General features: G+C 61.1%; 1 protein-coding gene across 17 annotated transcripts in view; it reads left to right on the forward strand.

The window, feature by feature from the left end:
• PHLDB1 (pleckstrin homology like domain family B member 1) overlaps window positions 1-24,797 on the forward strand; it is a 45,694-nt gene that overhangs the window by 16,486 nt on the left and 4,411 nt on the right. For 6 of the 17 annotated variants that reach the window (XM_058686923.1, XM_058686921.1, XM_058686922.1 and 3 more), the window contains 20 exons: window positions 1,061-2,406; window positions 5,037-5,318; window positions 5,739-5,879; window positions 6,010-6,147; window positions 8,714-8,842; window positions 9,207-9,362; window positions 12,663-12,773; window positions 12,949-13,038; window positions 13,622-13,753; window positions 14,870-14,974; window positions 15,369-15,542; window positions 16,061-16,201; window positions 17,612-17,752; window positions 17,930-18,032; window positions 18,481-18,525; window positions 19,084-19,378; window positions 19,472-19,562; window positions 21,157-21,303; window positions 22,756-22,872; window positions 23,134-23,236. In XM_058686923.1, the coding sequence (XP_058542906.1) occupies window positions 1,061-2,406; window positions 5,037-5,318; window positions 5,739-5,879; window positions 6,010-6,147; window positions 8,714-8,842; window positions 9,207-9,362; window positions 12,663-12,773; window positions 12,949-13,038; window positions 13,622-13,753; window positions 14,870-14,974; window positions 15,369-15,542; window positions 16,061-16,201; window positions 17,612-17,752; window positions 17,930-18,032; window positions 18,481-18,525; window positions 19,084-19,378; window positions 19,472-19,562; window positions 21,157-21,303; window positions 22,756-22,872; window positions 23,134-23,236 (3,987 nt within the window). The remainder of the gene's footprint in view (window positions 1-1,060; window positions 2,407-5,036; window positions 5,319-5,738; window positions 5,880-6,009; window positions 6,148-8,713; window positions 8,843-9,206; window positions 9,363-12,662; window positions 12,774-12,948; window positions 13,039-13,621; window positions 13,754-14,869; window positions 14,975-15,368; window positions 15,543-16,060; window positions 16,202-17,611; window positions 17,753-17,929; window positions 18,033-18,480; window positions 18,526-19,083; window positions 19,379-19,471; window positions 19,563-21,156; window positions 21,304-22,755; window positions 22,873-23,133; window positions 23,237-24,797) is intronic. The other 11 variants (XM_058686931.1, XM_058686932.1, XM_058686920.1 and 8 more) reach the window with 10 other exon arrangements.

Raw genomic sequence — 24,797 nt, forward strand, 5'->3', positions numbered from 1 at the left:
CCCACCTGCCGGCCCTTAGGTCCTTGGGCCCTGCCCCTCCCCCCAGGCCATGCCAGCTGATTACTCAGCGGAACAGCTGCAGTTTGTGTGTGAATTATTGATCCCCAGAGGAGAGTCGGTGATTGTTCCAGGGAACCAGCACAGCACCCCCCTCAACCCAGCTGCCTAGGGGGTGGGGTGGGGTGTAGACCAGGAGGCTGCCAGTGAGCCTCCCGTCCGAGGCTTTGCAACGAGGGTTCAGATGGCCGTGGGATGACAGGTGTCAGTGTCGTACTGGGACAGGTGGACATGGGTGTCTGGTGAGCCCCTCAGAAGCCCGGGTTCCCAGCCCACTCCCTGGCTAGCTTTACCCGCTCTCCCTTAGCCTTGTCATGCCACTCCTTCCCTCAGCTGTTCCGGGCACTCGTTCCTGGGACTCTTGGTTCGTTGATGAGGCCTGGGGCAGGGCCAAGGCAGGCTCTTGCTGGCGTGGCTTGATGGGCTCATGATCGGAGGCGCCGAGCCGCCCCTAGTGGCTGGCCAGCCTGGCTTCCAGAAGCCACCCAGCAGTGCCAGGACCCTCCCTGCCTCTGATTGGGCAGAGCAGTACGGCACACACCTCTTGCCCAGCGCTGGAGGTCTGGCCTGTGGTTTTTCCTGGGTCTCAGCTGCTGTGCTGGGAGGTCCTAATGTCCTATTAGACTGGACCCCCCACCCCGAACTTCTGGCCAGCTCCACAGCATCCCCTCCATAGAATGTCCATCTGCCCTTCCTGAAGGAGAGATCTGGGAGGGGAAACCAAGGCAGGGAGGAACCCGGTCTTGGGGTGAGCCCGCGATAACTGGGCCTAGAAGTGCCTGGCATCGTTACCAGCTCTGTCCGAAGTCATGAGGCGTTAGAGCCAGGAGAGCCGCACCCGTGCCCTTCCTTTCCGGACAGGGAAACCGAGGGCGGCTGATTGACGGTCGTGCAGCAGGTCAGTGGTAGAGCTGGCAGATCGCCTCCCTCGTTCTTGGGCACGTACAGCTCCCCGGTGGTTGGAGGCCAGGGCCTGAGGCACCTTTGCGTTTCCCATCCGCAGAATCGGAAAGCCTGGTGAATGGGAACCACGCGCCACAGCCCGCGACCCGGGGCCCCTCTGCCTGCGCCAGCCACAGTTCCCTGGTGAGCTCTATTGAGAAGGACTTGCAGGAGATCATGGACTCGCTGGTGCTAGAGGAGCCCGGAGCGGCCGGCAAGAAGCCTGCCGCGACTTCCCCACTGTCGCCAATGGCTAATGGTGGGCGCTACTTGCTGTCCCCGCCAACCAGCCCTGGTGCCATGTCTGTGGGCTCCAGCTATGAGAACACCTCTCCAGCCTTCTCTCCGCTCTCCTCGCCAGCCAGCAGTGGGAGCTGTGCCAGCCACTCACCCAGCGGGCAGGAGCCGGCACCTTCCGTGCCGCCGCTGGTGCCTGCCCGTTCCTCGAGCTACCACCTGGCCCTGCAGCCCCCACAGTCCCGACCGGGCGGTGCCCGCTCCTCCGAGAGCCCCCGGCTGGGCCGGAAAGGGGGTCACGAGAGGCCTCCCAGCCCCGGCCTCCGAGGTCTGCTGACGGACAGCCCCGCGGCCACTGTCTTGGCGGAGGCCCGCAGAGCCACCGAGAGCCCCCGGCTGGGTGGGCAGCTGCCCGTGGTGGCCATCAACCTGAGTGAATACCCAGCTTCCGGTGCCCGAAGCCAGCCCACGAGCATTCCTGGAAGCCCCAAGTTGCAGCCTCCGGTCCCTGCTCCCCGAAACAAGATCGGCACCCTCCAGGACCGCCCTCCCAGCCCTTTCCGTGAGCTGCCAGGCACCGAGCGGGTGCTGACAACCAGCCCCTCACGCCAGCTGGTGGGCCGAACATTTTCAGATGGGTCAGCCACCCGCACCCTGCAGCCTCCTGAGAGTCCCCGCCTGGGCCGGCGGGGCCTGGACAGCATGCGGGAACTCCCTCCGTTGAGCCCGTCTCTGTCGCGACGGGCTCTCTCCCCCATGCCCACCAGGACTACGCCAGATCCCAAGCTAAGCAGGGAAGTGGTGGAGAGTCCCCGGGCCCGGCGCTGGGCAGCCCACGGGGCGTCACCGGAGGACTTCTCCCTGACGCTGGGGGCACGGGGCCGTAGGACACGGAGCCCCTCACCCACGCTCGGGGAGTCACTGGCACCCCGCAAGGGCAGCTTCAGTGGCAGGCTGAGCCCAGCCTATAGTCTGGGCTCTCTGACCGGGGCTTCGCCCCGCCAGAGCCCCCGTGCCCAGAGGAAGCTGTCCAGTGGGGACTTGCGGGTGCCTGTCACTCGGGAGCGGAAAAATAGCATCACGGAGATCAGTGACAACGAGGACGACCTCCTGGAGTACCACCGGCGGCAGCACCAAGAACGGCTCTGGGAGCAGGAGATGGAGAGGCTGGTGAGCAGATGCCCCGGAGGGTGCCGCCATCCACGGCGGGGTCCTTGCCAGGGTGCAGGCAGGCCAGCTGGCAGAGCAGGAGGGGCCCTTGGACAGGGCCTGGGCTTCTCAAGCTTTTCTCCTTCTGGGATGCACCTTAGTGACCTATATCTCAGGGGTCTGGTGCCTGGAAGAACTTTCTTTGAAGTCTCTAAGGCTTTATTTCAGATGCACGTTAACTTTGCTTTTATTCTGTAACACAGCGTTTGTTTTAACGTGTAAGTTAAGTTTTGCGTTATTTACCTGATGATAACAAAGCTGTAGGAAAACACACCACCTTTACGGTGAGGTCTTGCACCTCTCAGTTTGAGGAGCAAGTCTTAATGATGAGAAGCTGAGGCCCAGAGAGGGGAATGGGTTTGTGCAAGGTCACACAGCAAGTTCTGGCAGAGCCCGTGTTGGAATTCAAGACGCCTGTCTTCTTAAGGCTTGTTTTTTAGAAAAGCACCTTGTTCTTTGGAAAAGTTGCTTCTTTTTTTTAAATTTTTTTTTATTTTAAGAGAGAGTGCGAGCAGGGGAGGGACAGTAGTGGTGGTGGGGGGGCGGGGGGCGGGACAGAGGATCCAAAGTGGGCTCCATGCTAACAGCAATGAGCCTGATGTGGGGCTTGAACTCACGAACCTTGAGCTCATGACCTGAGCCGAAGTTGGATGCTCAACTGACTGAGCCACCCAGGCACCCCTCTTTTTGGTCTTTTACAAATGGGTGGGAGCTGCTCACCCTGGCCCAGTGAGGATCATCTGGGAATGTGGGTGGCAGGGAAGAGAAAGAGAACAGGACAGGTCGCCCCTGGCTTTATCCTGGGCCGACTGTGTGATCGTGATTGTATGCATCAGCATGCGTGCGTATGTGTGCATTTGGGGGCCGGGTGTGGCTCCGGGCAGCTGTCCTGGAGATGGCCTCTGAGCTGGGTGGGGGCCAGGATTCCCCAGATAGTGCAGGGAGCTCAGGGGGCTCTGGCTAATGTGGACAGTCGGGCACACGTACAGGAGAATGGATTCTGCCCTCTGTCCCTTGTGAGCAGAATGGGGTTGCTGGGGGGCCCAGGGCCCCTGGGATTGGTTTGAGGAGGAGAACCAGAAATGGGGAGGTTTGTCTGGAGGGCTTTTCAGAAGAGGTTGGGACAGCTTTGGGCAAGGTGAGGTGCAGGCTGGGTTGGGGAGAGAGGAGAAGGATCACCAGTCTTCTCCTTTGCCACAGCTTCTCTTCACTGTCTTTGCCTTGACCTAGAGCGTGCTCGGACCACCCTGGGGTCTTAATCTGGAGAGGGAGCACCGAGTCTGGCAAAGGCAGAGTGACGGGCCCAGCCTCCCTCAGCTCCTCCATTCAGCCTCCCCACCCCCCAGGCGCGAGGGCACACGGGCACACCTCACCGCCAGCCCTGACCTGCCCCACCTGCCACTTTAAATCTTGGAGGCTGCCTGCCCTGCCCCTCCCATCTCCAGCAGGCTGCTTATCTGGGTCCTGGGGCAGGGGCGGGGGCACTGGCCCAGCCTCCTGGGTGCCTAGGCTCCTCTGTTCCTGGTTTTTTTTTTTTTTTTTTTTTTTTTGACGTGGAACTGGGCAAGCAGCAGGAGGGAAGCTGGGTACGTGTCCAGGGGGGTCATGGCCAAACTCTGCAGTGAGGGACCTCTGAGGTTGAGGTACCATGGAGAGCCTGGGCTGGGGGTGGGGTTTCAAGGCTGGGACACGCGAGAGCGGGGGACACAGATTGGGGAGCGTGATTGTACCGTCCCTCCTCCTGGGCCCCTGAGAGCTGTGTGGCTGGGGTTTTGTGGGGAGGGGGTGGGCTAGGGGCAGGGCCTTGGAGCGCTCCCAGCTGGGCCTGGGCATTGGAGAGCGGAGGCAGCAGCTCACCTTGCTGGAAGGGAGTGGAGGGCAGTCTGAGAGTGACCTGGAGCTGGGGTAGGGATGAGGAGGACCGTGTCCCACGTCTGTCTGGCCTGGTGTATACACGCCGGGCACAACTTTGTACGGACCTGTGTCACATCCCTGTCGGCCCACGGGTCTGTTTTCCAGCCGTCTGTGTCCGTGCCCACCTGTCTGTGTGCTAGACTGTGTTTATCTGTGTGAGTGTGCGCCAGGGTGCATCTGTGCGTGCCAGGGCTGGTACCTGTGTGCGTGCCTGCCTGTCCGTGTGAGTGCAGAGCACATGTTGTGTCCTTGTGTGTCCGTGTTGGTGGCTGGGGTGTCTCCGTACCCTCGTGTCTGTAGATGTAGGTGGACGAGAGTCAGCGCGAGTACCCGAGTGTTCATCTGTGTGCCATTGTGGTCTTCAGCCTGGTTAGCAGTCTGTGTCGCTGTGTGTCCCCGAGGAAGCCCATTCCGGGCAGAGTGAAAAGGGAAAGGAAACAGGAAGCTGGGAGGGGCTAGCCATGTGGGCAGGTAGCACAATGGCCTGGTTCCTCCTGCCTACTTCTGGGGCGCCCTTCTGCCCTTTGCCTCTCCTGACTCTGGGTTTGGGGCTCTCCTGGCTTGGTTCTGGGCCCCTAGCACCTAGTGTCGTAGTTCTGTCTCCTGACTGCACACGCTGCCTCCATCAGGACCCAGCATCCTTCCCTCTCACGCCCTGCTCTGTCCGCCCTCCCCAGGAACGCCAGCGCCTGGAGACCATCCTGAACCTGTGTGCTGAGTACAGCCGGGCCGACGGGGCACCCGAGGCTGGGGAGCTGCCCAGCATCGGGGAAGCCGCCGCAGCATTGGCGCTGGCGGGCCGGAGGCCCTCACGAGGCCTTTCAGCGGCCACCGGAGCCTCTGGGCGGGGCCCCGAGGAGCCCGGAGGTGCCACCCAGCGCCTGTGGGAGTGCGTGGACCGCTCAGATGAGGAGAATCTCAAGGAGGAGTGCAGCAGCACTGAGAGCACCCAGCAGGAGGTGGGGTGGTGGTGGGGGGGGGGCAGCACCTGGTGAGGGGCTGGGGGGCAGAGGAGGCAGGGGTGGTGGAGGGATGGCTCAGTGAGGGGGAGGTCATTGAAGGATCGCGTTTGGGAAGACATCGGGGATGAGAGGCTGAGATGTGAGGAGGCAAGGAAGAGGGAGGTGTCGATGCGCTTCCCAGGTTCTCCCTATACTCTGTGACCTGCCTGTCCTCAGGGCCGCCTCCAGGCCTGGCACAAAGTGGGAAACCTTCATTCCCTTTAGCTGAGCTGTACTGCTCCCCTTGCAGGGAGGGGAGTTTGCCTCCTCTCTGTCTGGCTACCCCTTCCGAGCGCCCTGAGGAATGGGGATCCCCTCTTTTAGTCTGGTCACGGAAGGCTCCGGGCTTCCCCAGCTGATGGCTTCCCTCCCCTCCAGCATGAAGATGCACCCAGCGCCAAGCTCCAGGGGGAGGTGCTGGCCCTGGAAGAGGAGCGGGCTCAGGTGTTGGGGCGAGTGGAGCAGCTCAAGGTCCGCGTGAAGGAGCTCGAGCAGCAGCTGCAGGAGTCCGCCCGCGAGGTGAGCTGGGAGGGCCTGTAGCCAGGCCAGCTGTGGCCACGTTCCTCCCCGGGCAGAGCCAAGGCTCCTGGAGGGGCCTGCGTCCGTCTGCCTTGACTGGCCTTGACGTGGACCTTGGTGTTGGCCCCAGGCTGAAATGGAACGAGCATTGCTGCAGGGGGAGAGGGAGGCAGAGCGGGCGTTGCTGCAGAAGGAGCAGAAGGCCGTGGACCAGCTGCAGGAAAAGTTGGTGACCTTGGAAACCGGCATCCAGAAGGAGAGGGACAAGGTAACCCACAGCTGGCCTGGCCCCGTGTTGGCTGCCAGTGGCCCCCGGGGAAGGACAAACGTCTTCTCTGGGCCCCTTACTTCTCATCTCGTCAGTCTTCCTACAGGCCTGGTGGTCTCTGTGCCCTTCAGGGGAGGGGGGACCTCTGCGGAAGGTGTCAGCTTGAAGGGCACGGGCAGGGGCCGGACTGGATTCTGGGATCTCCTCTGTCTGGGTCTCTGTGCTGCCTCTGGGTGCCTGCCCGTTCCTGGCCCTCCTAGGAAGTGCCGAAGCTGCTGCTTGGGCAGTGAGCACAGCCTGAGGGACAGGTGCTGGGGAGTGACTCGGGTGTGGGTCCCTCTGTCTAGAGAATGTGCCCCTCCCAGCATGCCTCGGGTGCTCAGGATGTGATCTTTGGGGGATGGCCTTCAGGTCTCTGCTTCCCCTGAGCCTTTCAGGATCTGCAGCTTCCCGTCCCAGGTGGTCCCAGCTCGTGCCCCCGACCCTTTCAGATTTCGTGCCAGCCTGCAGGGGTCACTCCGTCCCACAGGGGCCGTGCCAGCTAGGCCCAAGATGCCTACCAACGTGCCAAAAGCTCTGAAGTGTGGAGAGGGGCCATCTATTTCTGGACTTGACAGTATTTTTCCAAGACTTAATTTTCTTTCTGAATTTTTTGAGAGTGTCTTCCTCCTGTCCCAGTTTTGAAACTCTTAAAGATTCTTCAACAAACTCCCCCCCCCACCCCCCAACTCCTTTTTTTGTTTTTGGAGCTTTGGCTCTGGCCCCCAAAACCACACTCCCAAATTCTGTGCCAAATTAACTCCACGCTTACCAACCAGGCCTGCACTAACGCCCCCTCTAATCACTGTCCTGGGCTCTCCGCATGCCCCTAACTGCCAGTGCCACCCAGGCAGGGCTGAGCCATGCCTGCTTTTGCACTAACTGCAGGGGCACCACTGTGCCCTTGACCTCTCCCCTCTAATTCTGCCTCCTTCCTTTCTTGGTGGGGGACTCCAGGGTTTTGATCAGAAAGGAATGGGCAGGGGGCACAGCTCAACTTGACTCAATGGTGCCTTGGCAGGAAGGGTAAAGGTTGGGGGAAATGCGTAGCCGAGGAGCTGCTCAGCCTGAGGAGTGTCCCCCCTTTGGAAGAGCCCAGGTGCAGCCTCCACAGATTGTTGGTGGTTTTCCTGTGCAGCTGGGAGAAGCAGGCTGCCCTCCAGCCGTCCACCTCCCGCCCCTCTCTTCCTTCCGGAACGGAGGGGTCAGGAGGTCCGGCCGCGGCGGCATGGCCCTGGGGGGTTTAGACCAGTTCCCTCTGCCACACGGTGGCCGCCCTTCTAGCTTTCCTCTGGGGCTTCCAAAATCCAGATACCCCAACCGGAGGGTGGGAATGAGTAGGCCTCTCCTCTTCTCCCGCCCCTGAGCCATCCAGAATGTAGGGGGTATCCTAGAGCCTGAGTCCTAAGAGGGCAAAGTGCTTGGAACCCAGGACTCCTCTCCCTGATGCGAGAGTGGGCCAGAGGGATGGGGCAGGATTCGGCAGAAGAACTTGAAGTAAGCTCAGCATTTCCGAAGGAACCTGCCTAACCTCCTTTCTCATTGACCTGGCGTGGCCTGGAGGCCTGGACTTTGCCTTCTCTCTGGGCCTAGTTATTTGAGGGGGTGGTAGGGTGGGGGGTGGGGAGGCAGCGGCCGCGGGGCAGGTTCACTCAGCTTTCCTCCCCAGCCCATGGCTCCGCTCTGGTTTTGGAATCAGTAATCCTAGTTTCTCCTCTGCCTGTCCTTCGGAGGGGTGACTCACCAGCTCCTCCCCTCGTCCCCCTTCCCGCCCTGGGAGGTGTCATCTCGCCCCAGACAGAACTATCCACCTCCTCCCTGTACCCACTCCTGGGGCTCCTACTGCCATGGCAACGGCCGAACTAATTGCAACCCTCATCCCGCTGGAGTTGAGCCTGGAGTGCCAGCGCCCACCTCCACCCAGGGCGGGAGGGAGGGAGGCCCAGGGAGTCGGGCCGGGGTCCCCTCTGCGACAGTGCCGTAGCTTTAACATCCTCAGCTTCCGATTCATGCCGGACCCCTGGATTTAACCCTCACTGTCTATACCCCTCCCCACCCCCCAGGGTTAAATTTTGGTCTCTACGCAGTGGCAGAGTCAGGGGGAAATAGGAGCCAGTCTCTGTGTGGGACCAGCTTTGGCCTTGACTGGTTTGGAGAGAAAACAGGAGGCTTTTCTTAGGAGCCGCCCCAGTGTTTCCAGCCCAGGGGACTCCAGGAGACCAAAATTTCTGCCCAAGACCCACACCTGCGCCTGTGTGACAGCTTCCCTTGCACCTGCGAGCGTCCTGTCTTCAGCCTCGCCTCCCAGCCGTTTCCACTCTTCTCTTCCGTGTTTTCCCTTTCTCTTCCTTCTCCTCTCCCGCTTACTCTCCTCTGTTAGTCCTCACCCCACCCCCTGCCGGCTCCCCAGCTCTCTCTCTCCCGCCCTGCACCCCCCATGGCCGCTGCTGCCCACGGGGCCAGAGTTGAGGAGTGTGTGTTCTGTTTCTCCCTTGTGCCCGCCCTCCCCACCCCTCCCGCCGACCAGGAGAGGGCGGAGCTGGCCGCGGGACGGAGGCACCTGGAGGCCCGCCAGGCGCTCTACGCCGAGCTCCAGACGCAGCTCGATAACTGCCCCGAGTCAGTGCGGGAACAGTTACAGGAGCAGCTGAGAAGGGTCAGTTTCACCAGCCCCCCTTCCCTGGCCCCCGAGGGCCACCCACCCGGAAGACAGGAGAGCGGTGGGACGGGACCACCTGGGCCCTGCACTTCCTGCCGGACACACCAGGGTCGGTGCTGTGGCTTGGAAGGGACAGGGAAGGATTGGGGGGATCGATTTCCACCTTTCTGCTACTCCAGGCAGCGATGCCCATGAAAGGGGCAAAAAGCCAAGCAGAGCAAAGGGGGATGGGTTGGGGGCAGGTCCCTTCCCCGATTTCCCTGGGGCCAGCCCTCAGAACTCCCACCTCTGTGGCCTGGCCTCCCAGGCCCGGAGCGGTACTGCGAGCACCATTCAACCCCCTTTGTCACTGTCGTTCAAGGAGGCCGAGGCCCTGGAGACGGAGACAAAGCTGTTTGAGGACTTGGAGTTCCAGCAGCTGGAGCGGGAGAGCCGCGTGGAGGAGGAGCGTGAGCTGGCGGGCCAGGGGCTGCTCCGGAGCAAGGCCGAGCTGCTCCGGAGCATCACCAAGAGGAAGGTGTGCCCTGCTCCCATCCCCTGTGGGGCCTCGGTGCCAGGCGGGGCGGGGCAGAGGCCAGTGAATTGGATCCCCGCTGATGACCCCATAAAAGTTAACTTTACCTCTCTGAGCCTCAGTGTCCTTAACTGCAAAACAGGAACAGGCTGTCAAGAGAACTAAGCAAGATGGTGTATGTGAGGACAGCATGGGCTCCGATCCTAGTAAGCGCAGAGCGGACAACAGCTGTTGTTAGTAGGCGTGGGCTCCCAGTGGGGAGTGGACCGGGCTCGCACTCGGAGCCGGGCTCCGGCCGGGCAAAGAAATGAAGGGTGGAGGTACAGGAGGAGGAGGAGGCCGAAGAGGAGGCTCGCTGCTGCCCTTGCAGAGCGTTCTGTCTGGTGGATGTGCTGGGAAGCATGCAAGGTCCTGAGGTCCGGACGTTTGAGCCAACCAGGGGTCCTAGAAAGGGCACCACCTGGCTTCCAGCTGTGGCTCAGCTGAGCCACGAAATAAGGGCATTGTGTGTCATATCCTCACCAGTCCGGGAGCTCCAGATGCTGTGATCCCCTGCTCCTGATCTCAGCCAGACCAGGACAGGATGATGGGGCAGAGGTGCGTGCGTGTGTGTAGTAAATTTGGGAGGAGGTTTGTGTGGAGCACGTGTTAGGAAGAGGTCAGGAAAGAGAATGGGGAGGATGGTCCGGGCAGTTCACGTGACTCTGGCTGAGACTGCCGTGTCCGTGCACACACACGCATGCGTGTGCAGTTTGGAGTGAGTAGGTGGGGGGTGACGGCCACGAGATCAGGGGGAGGGGTGTCGAAAAGTGGCGACTGGCGTCTCGACGGTTAGCCTGAGTTTGGTGGCTTGTGGCAAGCTCCTGGACCTCCCCCGGAGTCCGGATCCCTTGCCTCTCTCCCTGAGTTTCTCTGCCTTACAAATGCGTCTGCTTCTGGCTGTGAGACAGATGGAAGGAAGAAAGCTAGCATTTCCCAAGCACGTGGGTGTGAGCCAGGAGGCTTTCCTGGGTTATCTTGTGCCAACCTTAGGATGGTCTCACAAGGCCGGTGCTCTCATCCTCGTTTCACAGACAAGGAAATGAGGGCTCAGGGAAGCTACATATTTGTTCCAGACCTCTCAGTTTATGAGTTTGAGTCAGCGTGAGACCCTAGGCCTGCCTGGCCCAAAGAACCTTCCCCATTCCTCTGCAGAGAAAGCAGCAGGGAGCCCTAGATGAGCCAATCCCATTCCTCTGGGGTCTTGGTGGGTGTAAACTCCAGGAAGTTTGGGAGGGGTCGACAGTATTAGACTCCTGTTCTCACCTCCCCATACCCACCCTGGCTCCTAGGAGGTCAGCCACTAGGACCCCAGGGGTCACATTCTTCCCCTTGCTGTTGCTTTCTTCTTCTTCTTTTAAGATTTTATTTTCAGTAATCTCTACACACAACGTGGGGCTTGAATTTACAGCCCCAAGATTAAGAGTTGCATGCTTCACTGACCGAGCCAGCCAGGCGCCCCTTCTCCTTGCCTTCTTGTGAGCCCTGCTCAGCTTCTGTCCTTCGCACCCCGCCCCTCCCCGTGTCCCACCCAATCCCAGGCTCTGTCTGCCCTCCTGCCCAATGTTCCCCTATCCTCTCCACTGTGATTCAGGACGGTTCAGAATCCTGGCTTTGGAGTCCTACAGATTTAGTTCCATTCCCAGCTGTACCACTTACTAGCTCCTGAATATGTCAGTGTTCTCATCAGTAAAATGGGTGTAAAGGCGTCTGTGTCAAAAGAGGTTCAAATGAGGTCACAAATGCAAAGCGTTTAGCAGTTACTGCGTCCTAACAGGTTCTTGTTAAACAGCTGATCCTGCTGTGGGAATTCCTGCTTGGGCTGACCCCAGATTTAGGATAGCTCCCTTCTTCCCTCCCTCCTTGCTCATGTCTTGCTCTTAAAGGTGGTGGTTTTAAGGCTGCCTCTTTCAGGAAGCCCTCCTGGGATTAACCCAGCCCGTTTTCCCCTAACCCCATTCTTCTCTCTCACGTGATTTTCTTTTCCTTTTAGCACATGGCTGTTGAGCCAGGCACTGTGCTCAGCCCTACTGGGGATATGGAGACAGAAAAGACCCCAACCTTGCCCTTGGATCTGACAGTCTGGGTGGGGTGGTGATGGAGGCACATGTTCACAAGTACCAGTAATACGAGGCAAATGGTGACACAGAGTAATCTGAGCACAGAGGAGGGAGCCGAGGAATTGAGTGGTAATTGAGGAAGATGTAGGAGAAAAGTTTCACTTGGACTGGTCTAGGAGGAAAAGTGAGCTCTTGGTGGTGGAAAGACAGGGACAGCTCTCCTGAGGCAAGGGGGCAGTGTGAGGCCTGAGGGTGTGCAACTCTGTGGCTTAGTGTGCCCCACGGCTGGGCTGGGGGGGGGTGGGGTGGGGTCGAAGAGCGTAGGCCCAGTCCCGGGAGCCCTCGGACGCCGTTTTCAGTTTGTGCTCTGTCCTGTGAGTAGCGAGTCAAAGATTTTGAGGAGAGGAGTGATCTAACTTGACTCGTGGAGTTTTTTGTTTTTTTTGTTTTTTTTTTCAACGTTTTTAATTTATTTTTGGGACAGAGAGAGACAGAGCATGAACGGGGGAGGGGCAGAGAGAGAGGGAGACACAGAATCGGAAACAGGCTCCAGGCTCCGAGCCATCAGCCCAGAGCCCGACGCGGGGCTCGAACTCACGGACCGCGAGATCGTGACCTGGCTGAAGTCGGACGCTTAACCGACGGCGCCACCCGGGCGCCCCGACTCGTGGAGTTTTAAAACATTATTCAAGTAATATATATTCTTTTTGGAAGGCTTAGAAAATTCGGATAAGCAGACAAAAACAGACCTCCAGGGCCATTTTGAGAAGGTGTTGGTGGCAGTGTGGGGCACACTTGGAAGGTCAGGAGTGGAGGCAGAGGGCTGGTGCAAAAGTCCAGGCAGGGAAGGCAGCGGGCCAGGACTTGGGGGGTGGCCGTGGGAGTGGGGCAGGTGGAGAACTCTTCAGTAGCTCCAGGATTCTGGACTCGTTGATGGTGGGGAGGTTACACCTGGGGACTCGGGTTCTAGCCGGTGTGCTGGTGGGGGGGGGGGCACGGGAGTCACTGGTGGAGGGGACGGGTGAAGGGAGGAGCTGACCACAGTTGCCCCGGTATTCCGGGGGGGTGGGTTAAGGCCAAGCAGAAGAGCCGGTCGATTCCCTTCGCCCGAGCCAAGGGTCTCTGGACTGGAGAGACAGGGAGGCCTCGCCGTGGGCTCAGCCCTGTCTCCCAGGCCTGACCGACCTCCCACCCCCTCCTTCAGGAGCGCCTGGCGGTCCTGGACAGTCAGGCCGGGCAGATCCGGGCCCAGGCCGTGCAAGAGTCCGAGCGCCTGGCGCGGGACAAGAACGCCTCCCTGCAACTGCTGCAGAAGGTAGCCTCGGTCAGGTTGGGCTGGGGGACCGGGGTCGGTGCAGGATGGGGGGTGGGAGGTGAGTGCAGGGGGGCTGGGGTGGAGCTCTGCCAGCTGCAGGAGGGCCCCCCTCACTTGGCTCCCCCCCGTGCTGCCACCCCCACCCCGTTCTGACTCGGCCGCTCTGGGCTCGCAGGAGAAGGAGAAACTCACGACGCTGGAAAGAAGGTACCACTCACTCACGGGAGGCAGGCCTTTCCCGAAGACCACGTCGACCCTCAAGGAGGTAACGTGGTTGGGTCAGCCCTAGCTTCGGGCCCAAGGGGCTTCCTGGGAGGCCCTGGAGCAACGTGTGGCACCTTCTCCCCAGTAGCTGAGGCTGAATACTGGGGACGTTCTCCTGAACTGGAGAGATTGGAGTGCGAGTGGCCCTGAAGTCTGGGATGTGACCTTCTGTGGCTGCCAGCTGCTGCTTTGCAGATACCTTTCTGGCTCCTAGGAGCTTACCGATGTTACCGTTTTGGGTGATCAAATCCATCTGGGGGATTCAGGAGGCATGAGCGGGGAAGGCGGGAAGCTCAGAGGTTTGGGAAGGGCCGGGGCCGGGCAGCCTCACTTCGAGGGTTTGCACAGGAATCCAGGGGCCCTGCTCTCGGAGCTCCTCGGGCTTCAGTCTAGAACGAGGCTCTTGGCAGCGTAGTGGGCACTGACATCCCTTAGGCGGTCCTTTCCCGAGTCTTTGCCTGCTTGGGGCGTGAGGTCCAACTAGGACATGCCCAGGTTCCCGAGCTAGCTCTTTCCTTTTCTCCCCACCTCCCTGCCACTGAGGCCTGGTGTGGGCGGCCCCTCACCATGTCCCCTCTCTGTAGGCCGAACTGCTCATCTCCGAGTCCTCAGGGACTGCTAGTCTGGTCCCTTTCCCGGGGTCTCCTCAGGCTGGGGCCTCCTCTGTCCCCCTCATCCCACCTGCTTCCACTCAGCTCTGCCCCAAAGCACAAGAGGTAATCCCAGCTAACTGCCTGCTCTGCTCTGCCCACTGCCCGTCTGCCTGCCTGCCGAGCTCCTGCCTCCAGCTCCTGCCAAGGGCCTGGCTCAGGGGCGTGTGGCAGTAATCCTCTGGCCAGAGTTTGTGAGAGTGTGAGTGAGCGTGCCATCCTGCTGCTCCATAGAGGGCCCGGGCAGGCTATGCAAAATCAGCACCGGCTTGCGTATTAATTTGCACGTGATCTGCATGCCGTTCATCAGCGCTCACAACACACTGGATCCTCCCGCTCCTTTTCCCTTGCCCTGACCCCCGGAGGACAGTCGCCCTCTGGGGCTCCGCCAGGCCGGGGCTCCCCCTGGATGGGTCAGGCTTGGGACCCTGCGCATTCAGTGTGCATTTTGGAGGCCTGCCGTGCCCCCACCGCCTAGATCAGCTCAGGGGACTAAGGATATGCTCAGGGAGGGTGACAGTCCCTGTCCTCCCACACCGCAGTCTGATGAGCTAGTCTCTTCCTACGTACTAACCCTTGGGGGGTGGGCCCGTTTTTCCACCTGGGCTCTTAGCTGCTCCCTGCTGAGGCCTCTTTCTCAAAGCCCATCTAGCTCACCCACTTAGTGAGCCTACCCCTCCCAGCTCCCGCCCCGGCACATGGGTGCGAGGAGACCCTCGGGAATGGTGGCTGGTGCTCGATGCAGTGTGTGTGTGCGTGCCCCACTGGGGCCCAAGATGGGGGAGACGGAAGGACTCTCTGGGAGTTGGGTCCTGATTCTCGGTGGACTCTCGGAAGGCCTTCCCTAGGCTTCTCCTGTCCCTAGCCCAGAGCAAACCCAGGGATAGGCCTTCAGAGTCTGCCCTGGGCAGGGCCGGGATGCCAAGGCAGCCTCAAAAGTACAGGTCAAGAAGTGCCTTCAGACAGTTCTGCCTGCCCTTTTCTGGCCCCTCCCTCCCCCCAGCTGTCTCCGGTCACAGTAGACAGCTGAGTCCCCCTCCTGCACCCCCTGCCACGCTCCTTGCTCTGGATCTTGTACTGAATGGAGTGATGGCCCTAAGGCATGGAGTGTGGGTGTCAGGTGCCTGGTTGTACCCTGTTGACCTCTTGGCCCATCCCTCCCCCTCCCACCGGGCACCCTAGGAGTATGTGAGCCTGGCAGAGGTTCTCCAGCTGTGCTTCCGCTTGGACCCCCGTGCTTCTGCCACCTCCCCCAGCGTGCTCGCCCAGCCCCTGCCTGACAGTGAGGTACCGGCCACTGAGTGAGCCCACCTGTGCCCAAGGGCCTCCCGTGGATGCCCAGGTTGTCCCTCAGTCCTGGGTGGGGCTTGGGGGACAATGGGGTCTGTGTCCAGCGGTGAGGGAGAAGGGCAGCCGGCCTAGGGGGGTTGGGAGTGGTTCCCTGTATGGCCTGGAGCCTCGGGAGCTTCAGGTCCTGATGGCTCAAGGCCGGGCAGCCTTCTGCTTGGGCGTGAGGGCGTCGTCCTGCCTAGAGAGGACTTGCTTTCCTGGGCTCTGCAGACCTCTGCTGCTCTGCGCTTCCTGTGCTCACCCTTCCCTCGCCTGTGGGCAGGGCCAGCTCCTGGGTTGCAGTTCCATTAACCTCTTGTATTCCCTCCTGCGTCCTGGCCTTTCCCCCAAGTACGTGACGCTTGAGCAGCTAAAGGCGATGTGGGGCACCTCGCCCATGCCCGCGTCCCCTGTGCCAGGCCCGCCTCTCTGGGCCCCTGCCTCCCGGGACCTGGTTCCCACCACCTGCCTTCCTCCTGTGCTGCCCTCTTCCTCCTCCTTCGCTTCCATCACGCCTTCACCCAAGGTTGGTGGTCTGTGTGTCCCTGCCACCCCCAGCCCGCTGCTGGCGTGGCTCTGTGTATATGTGTGTGTGTGTGTGTGTGTGTGTGTTCCGCCCCTGCTTCCTGGCTTCTGAGCTCCAGGCTGGCCCCCTGGGAGCGCTCGGTGCCTGCGGACGCTGGCTGTCTGGCATCATGGTGGGCACAGCACGTGTCTCTGGTCTGGGAGTCGTGTCCTGACTGTTCCTCTTTGCCCTTAGCGCGTTCACAGCAACTGTTTTCTCACTGTTTTTCTCCTCCTTCTCTTTATGCTGTCCTCTCTCCCCTCCTTCCCTCCCTTCTCCCTCACCTCCGTGTTTCCCTGCTCGGTCTTCCTTTACTCTTCCTGCACCCTTCCCCTTTCTTCTGCCTTCTCTCCCATCCTCCTACCCTTCCTTCCCCTGCTCTCCGGACTCTTCTCCTCACCCCCTCCCCACGCCCCTCCCCCCACACCCCTCCCCCCACACCCCTCTCCCCACACCCCTCCCCCCACACCCCGCTCCAGATGGAGGAGCTGCTGCTCCCTGCTGTAGACTTAGAGCAGTGGTACCAGGAGCTGATGGCCGGGCTGGGGCCCGGCCCCGCTGCAGCCTCCCCGCGCTCCTCTCCCCCGCCTCTGCCCGCCAAAGCTTCCCGGCAGCTGCAGGTAACCCCCTCTCTCCCTGCCCGTTCCTCCCCAAGCCCTGCTCCTCTCTGTGCCGGGTACCTCCTGCCAATGCAGCAGCCACACGGTGCCTCCCTAGAGGGTGGGGGTCCGTTGAGTCAGGGCAGTAGGTCTCCTAGCGCCATCCTGGCACTTCGGGCAGCTGGGGCTGGGCCCGAAGGATGACGTCAGTCCAAGGATGACGTACAGGATTGACTGTCCAGTGGAGGGGGGTCCAGGAGCAGTGGTCGGGTTGAGATCGGCTTGGTGCCTTGAGCTACGGTAGGCTGTGGCCCTGCTCTGTCCCTGGCAGCCTTCAACCCCGGCGTTTCTCCCTGGGTCTGGGGGCCTGACGCGCTCTTGGGCCCGTGGCAGCTGGAACTCGTGTCCTGGGAGAACTGCCAGCACTTTGCTCTCCTGGTCTCCCCGGGGGTGACACTTGGAGGCAGTCCTGATGGGACAGAGACGTGCCCGGCCTCCTCACAGTTTCCGTGGAGGGTGCAGTCTAAGCCGAGCCTGGAGCAAGCTGCTGACTGTGGGGTGGGGGTGGGGGTGGGGGGGCAGTCAGGTAGCGTTCTCCCCCAGGGTGCACGCCGCTGACCTGCTGCTGTACCCGAGACCCCTGCCTTCGAGATTCACTCCTGGAGTGAAGGCACAGGACCTCTAAGACCCCGATCTCAGCTCAGATTCTGTGCTCCCTTTGGGAGGAGCCTGTGAGCCACCCTCTCTCTACTTTGTGTCCAGCTGGTTAGAGACTTTCCCATGTTTTGATTCCTTTCATCGTGAGCACAGTTAACTCTGATTTTACAGCTCAGTCACTGGGGCCCGGAGAGGATAAGCAGTCCCGCCAAGGCCACACAACTAGGACGTAGCAGAGCCCATGCCAAGAGTCAGGGATCTTGACTTCAGGCACCGGTGTTCCCGCAAACACGAGGGCCGTGAGGGAGCTTGGCGGTTATTTGGTCTAGCCCTGCTCCCTGCTCTTGCAGATAAGGAAGCCCGGGCCCAGAGCTGGGAGGCGCAGGGCCCAAGGTCACACAGCCCGTTAGTGGCAGAGCTGGGACCAGAGGGAACCCTGGCTTCTAGTCGGTCTCCTGTACGGCTCTGCCCGGCCCATGTTAGTGCCTCGCATGGGTCGATTTACGAGATCTTTTCTGAGACCTGGGGTGGGACCGGGGATTGGCCGAGGGAGGAACTGCCCGGAAAGGAGGCTTGGCAGCCGCCAATAACACCTGTCCGTTGGTCTGGCCCGAGAAGCTTAATGCTGTTGTCAGTTAGAAGCGGCCTCAGAGGCCCGGTGCCAGGGCGGTGTCTTGGATCGCAGCCAGCCTAGGTGACGGGGGTGGGGTAGGGAGGTGGGGGTGGTGGCCGGTGGGGAGCCGGAGTTGACCCCGCGCTATCTCTTCCCTCCAGGTTTACCGCTCCAAGATGGATGGTGAGGCCACCAGCCCCCTGCCCCGGACCCGCAGCGGCCCTCTCCCCTCTTCCTCTGGCTCTTCTTCCTCCTCCTCCCAGCTCAGCGTGGCTACCCTGGGCCGTAGCCCCTCCCCAAAGGTCTGAGGACAGCGGGTGGGCTGAGTGTATGGCAAGGTGGTGGTAGGGGGATGGAGACTGCCACACGGGGAGGGGGGGGGCGGAGCCGCCCCAGGGGAGCCTGGGGGGGGGGGGTCCTTCTGAGCCTCGGGTCCCCATGCTCCACTTCCCTTCCCCCCCCCCCCCCCCTCGCCGCAGAGTGTCCTCCTTGCCCAGAATGGCACGAGCAGCCTTCCTCGCAACCTGGCGGCCACGCTGCAGGACATTGAGACCAAGCGCCAGCTGGCCCTGCAGCAGAAGGGTGAGTGGCCGCAGTGCCCACCCGCCCGCTCTCCCGGGGGGCCTGGATATCTGCCACCACCCCCCCTCCCTCCGTGCCTCACGTTTTGCGGGATGTTTTTGCTTTACTTGAGTTCCAGGTGAGGGCAGAAAGCATTTAGGTTCGATACTGAAAGGAGAGCTTCCTGGATATTTGTCCAGAGACTCGGGGTTGGGGGCTGTGCGGTCTTCCCAGAGAGCACAGCAAACAAGGAAGATGTTTGTTGATCTGAGTCGGGATGGACGTTGCCCTGTCTGGAGGCAGAGGGTGGACGTGATGACCTCCGGAAATGGTTCCCTAAGATACTGGCTCTGGGGACCCTGGAGTCCTTGCTGCCTGTGTGCATTTTGGTTGTTTTGAAAGCCCATGTCTGTGCCTCTCTCTCGTCTCGTCCCCTCTGTGTCTCTCTGCCCGGGGCCCCCCACACCAGGCGAGTCGCTTCCTGCCGAGCCCCCCCCAACCGACGACCCAGCAGGTAGAGCGTTGGTCACTGAGGGCATTGCTTTGGTCAGGCAGCCCCGCCTGGGCGTCCGCATGATGTATTCTGCGCGGGTCCTCGCTGCCCCCAGGCAGGCTCCCCGGCTGACCCGGGGCCGACCTGGGGCCGGGTGTCTGGCCTCACGCCTCCCGCTGAGCTGTCTCCTGCCTTGTCGTCTCCCCCCTCTGTCCCGCTCTCGTGGCTCTTGCTTCTGCATCACGGCTGGCTTTGCATGGACGCCCTGCTCACGCCCTTCCCTCTCCCACTTCCCCAGCGGGCAGGGCAGTGCATGAGTCCTGCCCCGCTCTGGGCCGGGGGGGGGGGGCGGGGGGGGTGGCGGGTGCTCAGGAAACAGGAGGAGCGCTGAAGCCGGACCGCACGGCCGCGGCCAGCTGTGCAGGCGACAGAGACCCTGGCAGGGCAGCCGGACGTGGAGCTGCGGGGGCCGAGGGGTGGGCCCGGTGCTGACCTCTCCCCGCTCGCCCCTTCTCTCTGTCTGTGGTTCTGCCGGCGGCCCCCACAGGGCCCACCGTGACTGCCCCATCCCTCCCGCAGGGCAGCAGGTGATCGAGGAGCAGCGGCGGCGCCTGGCCGAGCTGAAGCAGAAGGCTGCGGCCGAGGCGCAGTGCCAGTGGGATGCCCTGCACGGGGCGGCCCCCTTCCCGCCAGGCCCCTCGGGCTTCCCCCCGCTCATGCACCACTCCATCCTGCACCACCTGCCGGCCGGCCGAGAGCGCGGGGAGGACGGCGAGCACGCCTACGACACCCTGAGCCTGGAGAGCTCCGACAGCATGGAGACCAGCATCTCCACGGGCGGCACCTCGGCCTGCTCCCCGGACGCCGTGTCCAGGTACCCGCCCGAGGGGGCCGGCCCCGGCCCCGCCCCCGCCCCCCGCCAGCCGCCTCCCGGCCCCTTGATGCCCCCACTCTCGCCCTCCCCCAGCGTGAGCGGCCTGGATGTGGGGAGGATCGAGGAGATGGAGAAGATGCTGAAAGAAGCGCACGCGGAGAAGAGCCGCCTCGTGGAGTCGAGGGTGAGGCAGGCCTGCGCTGGCGGGCCCGCGGCCGCCCGGGGCCTGTGTCCCGCCCCCAAGCGCTCCCCCCCCCCCCCCCCCCCCCCGTTTTTGTTTTAAAGGTTTCATTTTCGAGAGACAGAGACAGAGCGCAAGCGGGGGAGGGGCAGAGAGAGAGGGAGACGCAATCCAAAACAGGCTCCGGGCTCCGAGCGGTCGGCACAGTGCCCGCCGCGGGGCTCGAACTCACGGGCCGCGAGATCGTGACCTGGGCCGGGGTCGGCCGCCCAACCGACCGAGCCACCCAGGCGCCCCGAGACCTTCCCTTGAGGAAGCGTGTTCTAGAAGTCGTGTTCGTCAGATGGAGGAGGCCTGGTGACATGGCTCTTAGGATGAGAGGAGGCAGCACAGGAACCCTCGTCCAGCCAGGAATTTCCCTTTCGGCAACGTGCAGCCTTTGAGTGTTTGCTTCTGTGGGTGTTTTGGCCGCCACGAGAGTTCTGATTTGCGTCTGCACGAGTGGCGGGTCCTTCCCCTTGGGGACGGTGAAGAAAGGCGGGAATGGGGGCCCAGCATGGGGGGGCGGGGTGGGGCCGGAAGAGAAGGCAGGTGTCCAGGCCAGAGCAGAGGTTGGCAGAGGGAAGCGGGCCCGAGGTCGGGACCCTGGTTTGTCCCCAGGCTGAGGAGTCGGTGCCTGGGGAGGAGGGCGAGTGAAGGGTCTGTTCTGTCTCCACTCTTGGGGTGCTCTTCGTCTCTCAAGATGAGAGTGGGGGGCAGGGGGCAGGGGGCAGCAGCTAGACCAGCCAGAAAGGAAGGCCTCTCAGCCTTACATCCGCGGGGGCCAGATTTACAAGCAGCTCTTGGCAAACGGAGAGGAAGGAGACCCTGCTAAATTTTGAGCTGGGAAGAAACGGCAAGCAGGAGCCAATGGCACGGAAGCTGTTTGTGTTGATGAGGACATTGGGCATCTCTGACACGCTTTGTGTTTGATGATTTGTTTTAATGGCTTTTAAAATCTTCTAATAATGGCTTCTGTACGTGCACTTTTTTTCTCCGTAAAATTTGAAGTTCAACTACAAATGTTTGTAATTTGACTTCAAAGGGCCTCAGGGACTAGGGAAGGATTACTGAATATATTCAGTATCACAAAAACCCAGTTGCTTAGGTTATCGGTGTCTTAGGGATTGAAGTAAACATTGTGAGAGCCATGTTTACTTATTTATTCAGTGCTTCCTTCATGCTGGAATCAGTGATGGGCATTTACATACACGACCTCATTACTTTTCGCTATAATCCCCGAAGGTGGGCACTCTTGGCCCCATTTTACAGGCGAGGCAGCTGAGGCTTAGGGGGTTTACACGATTTTGTCGGGGTCACAGAGCTCAGACCGGTGACAGAGCCAGGATTTGAAGCCAGCCTGGTCTCGGTTTAAAGCATTTGCCCCTTACGAGCAAGGTGCTTGGAGAAGGTGGGTTTTGGGGCTGCTGCCTCCTCGTGCCAGCCTGCTCTCTGAGGTGGGCGCCTCCTGCAGCTCTGCCCCAGCCTGAGGAGGGGCACCTGGAGAAGGGGAGGGAGAAGGCAGCCCGTGGGCACTGACTGCTGGCTTTGGGGGCAGGAGCGGGAGTTGGAGCTCCGGAGGCAGGCCCTGGAGGAGGAGCGGAGGCGGCGGGAGCAGGTGGAACGGAGGCTGCAGAGCGAGAGCGCCAGGAGGCAGCAGCTGGTGGAGAAGGAGGTCAAGATGCGGGAGAAACAGTTCTCCCAGGTAAGTGGGTGCTGGGGTGTGCTGGGCGGGGCTGTGGAGGGGTGGGGGTACCCTGGGGTGTGAAAGCTACTCTCCTCCAGAAAAGGTTGCTGTTGGCTCAGCACCAGGCAGAATTCTACGTGGGACTCATTCGGCCCCAAGGACCAGACACCTGGGTGTGCGTGTGTCTTGTGGCTGTCCTGGTCCTCACTCCACCAGACTCGAAGCTCCGCCCCCCCCGGCCCCCTCCCCACCCCCACCCCCGTGGGCAGATGATGTCACTCTGACTCTTGGTTTACATCTCCAAGAGAGACTTGGACTCGTTTCTCCGTGGCACCGGAGTCCTGTGCTTTTGCCTTATGCAGAAGATTTGAGCAGAAGAAATTAGGTTGTGTGGGGAGGTCTGCCTGTGTCTCTGGTCCCAAATCCTGGCCCCCCTGTGAGAGCCCATGGGACTCACACAGGCTGTTCCTTCCCATTGGGTCTTCTAGTCCCCCAACACCCCTGCGTGTCTGGTCCTGTGGGATTTACCCCGACAGGGACCAGTGACCACAGCTCCCTGGTCCTGGGAAGCAACAGCATAAACTCTAGGGGGCAGGCCACCTGGATTGGGCTTGGGAATTAAGAAACGATCAGGGGGGTGCCTGGGTGGCTCAGTCAATTAAGCGTCTGACTTTGGCTCAGGTCATGATCTCACGGTTTGTGAGTTCGAGTCCTTCATGGGGCTCACTGCTGTCAGCACAGAGCCTGCTAGGGATCCTCTGTCCCCCCTCTCTCTTCCCCTCTCCTGCTCACACATGCTCTCTCGTTCTCTCTCAAAAATAAACACTGGGGCGCCTGGGGGGCTCAGTCGGTTAAGTGTCTGACTTCAGCTCAGGTCATGATCTCATGGTTCATGAGTTCGAGCCCCGTGTTGGGCTCTGTGCTGACAGCTCAGAGCCTGGAGCCTGTTTCGGATTCTGTGTCTCCCTCTTTCTCTGCTCCTCCCCCACCCACACTCTCTGTTTCTCAAAAATAAATAAACATTTAAAAATTAAAAAAAAAAAATACTGATAAGGAAACTGAGGTCCAGGGAGGGCATGCGATCCAAACAAGGTCCAATAGGAAGTCAGAGGCCGGATTTCCTACTGGGCTTTGCTTTCCAGAGCACGTTCACATCTGGCCTCTTGCCTTATTTCGTTCAGCCCAGGAAGGAGATGAGGGGCAGGGACAAGACAGGAAAGGTTGTATCTTGGTCCTAGGTGGGGAAACTGAGGCACGGAGCCACTCAACAGTTGCCCAGGCCTAGGTTGCGGCAGTGCGGGCCTGCCAGGTCTCTGCTTTTGCCCCGAGCCCTGTGAAACCAGAGTGACTTCCCTGGGGGTGGGAGGGAGGGTTGGCATTGGTGGGGGTTCAGGGCTGAAGCCAAGAGACCTTGACAAGGGAACAGTGGGGGAAGAGAGAGACTCTGCTGAGCCTGCCTTCTGCTCCCAGGCACGACCCCTGACCCGCTACCTGCCAATCCGGAAGGAGGACTTTGATCTGAAGACCCACATTGAGTCGTCGGGCCACGGTGTCGATACCTGCCTGCACGTGGTGCTCAGCAGCAAGGTACGAGGTGTGCGTGGCCCCCAGGGTGCTGGGGGGAGGACCCCCCGCTCTGGGCATTTCCTGGGCCCTTGGGATAGTGGCCCTAGTTCCTGCCCTAACACCAGAGGTCTCTGTCCCGGGATCTGGTGTGCTGGCTTAAAGAGATGTTGGGGACAGCCCCCCAAAATACAGGCAGAGGGGATGGCCTTTCTGTTGCTGCTCGGGGAAGGAAGGTTTAGGGACTGCGCATTCGGGTCCCTCCTCACTCCCGCTTCTCACCAGGTCTGCCGCGGCTACTTGGTCAAGATGGGGGGCAAGATTAAGTCGTGGAAGAAGCGCTGGTTTGTCTTCGACCGGCTCAAGCGCACCCTTTCCTATTATGTGGGTAAGTTCCCGTGAGACTGTCTCAGAGCCTGGACGCTTCTGGAAGGAAGCCAGGCTTACAAGCCGGGGGCCAGGGGCTTGAGCTGAGCACTTGTCCCCTCCCTGACCGCATCCAGAGCACGGTCCACCTTCGTGTATTTGGCAACATAACCGAGCGCATCCTAAGTTCTGGGCACTGTCCTGGTCCTTGCTGACAGGCAGGTGGCCACGGCTCTGCCCCTCGGAGCTTGCTGTCGGGGAGGCAGATACTGAACGGAGTGAAAGTGGTACACGATGGGAATGCTGCAGGGGACCCCGGACGCTGTGCGCGTGTGCAGTCCTGTGGATTCCTGGAGGGGGCCCACAGGCGCCTCCTCCCACGGCTTCCTCCGCCCGGCCTCCGGCTCGGTTGCCGGTCCCTAGAATCCCCTCCCTCTCTCTGGACAGTTCCCGCTTCGGGCGCAGGATGCCGTGTCGCACGCTGGTCAGCAGAGGCCAGGGCATGCCGCGGGGACAGCCAGTCCTGAGACCCCAGTGGCTCAGAACCACAAAGGTCGTTCTTACCCGATACGCATCCGTGTACGTGGCGCGTCGCTGGGGGCTCTGCGGCCCTCTGCGTCACCGCCCCCTTTGCTGGAGAGCATGCATTTTTAGAGCACTGCTGGCCACCGTGGCGGAAGGTAAAGAGAAGCTTCACTGCGCCTTGCACTGGCATGAAATGCCCCAGCTGGGGTCTGTCCGCAAGTCATTAGCGGGGCTGCTCGGCCAGTCCAGCCACCCCGCCCCCAGCCAGGAAGAGCAATCCTGCTCGGAGCCTGAAAGGTCAGGGCTTAAATGTCTGGTGCCAGGGACATCCAGGCCTGGAGTGCCTGCGTCCCCTCTAACCTGCTCCCGGAGTTCCACCCCCTCCAAGAAGCCTTCCCTGATTGCCTGGGGCCCTGGGTGTGCGGGCAGAGGCACATGCGTCTGGGAAGGGACTTCGTGGGGATTTGAGAGAAACAGGCCCGGGGAGAAGAGCTCCATTTTAGGCCTGTCGAGGTTGAAGTGCCCCTGGGACATGTAGGTTGAGGAGAAAGGTCAGGGTTGGAGTTGAATCGGTTGGAGTAATAGGGATAGCAGGTCATCCTCACCGAGCACTCGCCTGAGCGGGCTGCCGTGCTAAGCATTCTGCGTGCCTCGTCTCGTCTACTTTTCGTCATCGTCCTGGGAGGGAAGCACTGTTTCACGCCTATCTTACAGATGAGGAACATAGGCTCCAAGAGGTTAAGTAAGTAAACTCCCCAGGGTCTCACAGCTGCTAAGAAGCAGAGCTAAGGCTGAGTGTGGGCAGCTGGACCTCAGAGGGAGATGAAAGTCCATGCCCTGGGGAAGGAGGAAGCAGAGGGACGGGCAAAGGGACGAGGGGCAGGAAGCCACATGCCAGGTGCTGGGCTGGCCCTTGGCCTCTGTGACCTTCCTTAATGTCTGTGGAACGAAGGAAGACGACTTTCAGATGAGAGGCGGAAACAGGGAGGGAAGCCAGCCCAAGGAGCAGACGTTTGCAGGCAGGGAGCGTCGTGTCGCCGGGGACGAGGGATGCTGCA

The sequence above is a fragment of the Neofelis nebulosa genome, chromosome 10 (genome assembly GCF_028018385.1).
Source record: "Neofelis nebulosa isolate mNeoNeb1 chromosome 10, mNeoNeb1.pri, whole genome shotgun sequence".
NCBI lineage: Eukaryota > Metazoa > Chordata > Mammalia > Carnivora > Felidae > Neofelis > Neofelis nebulosa.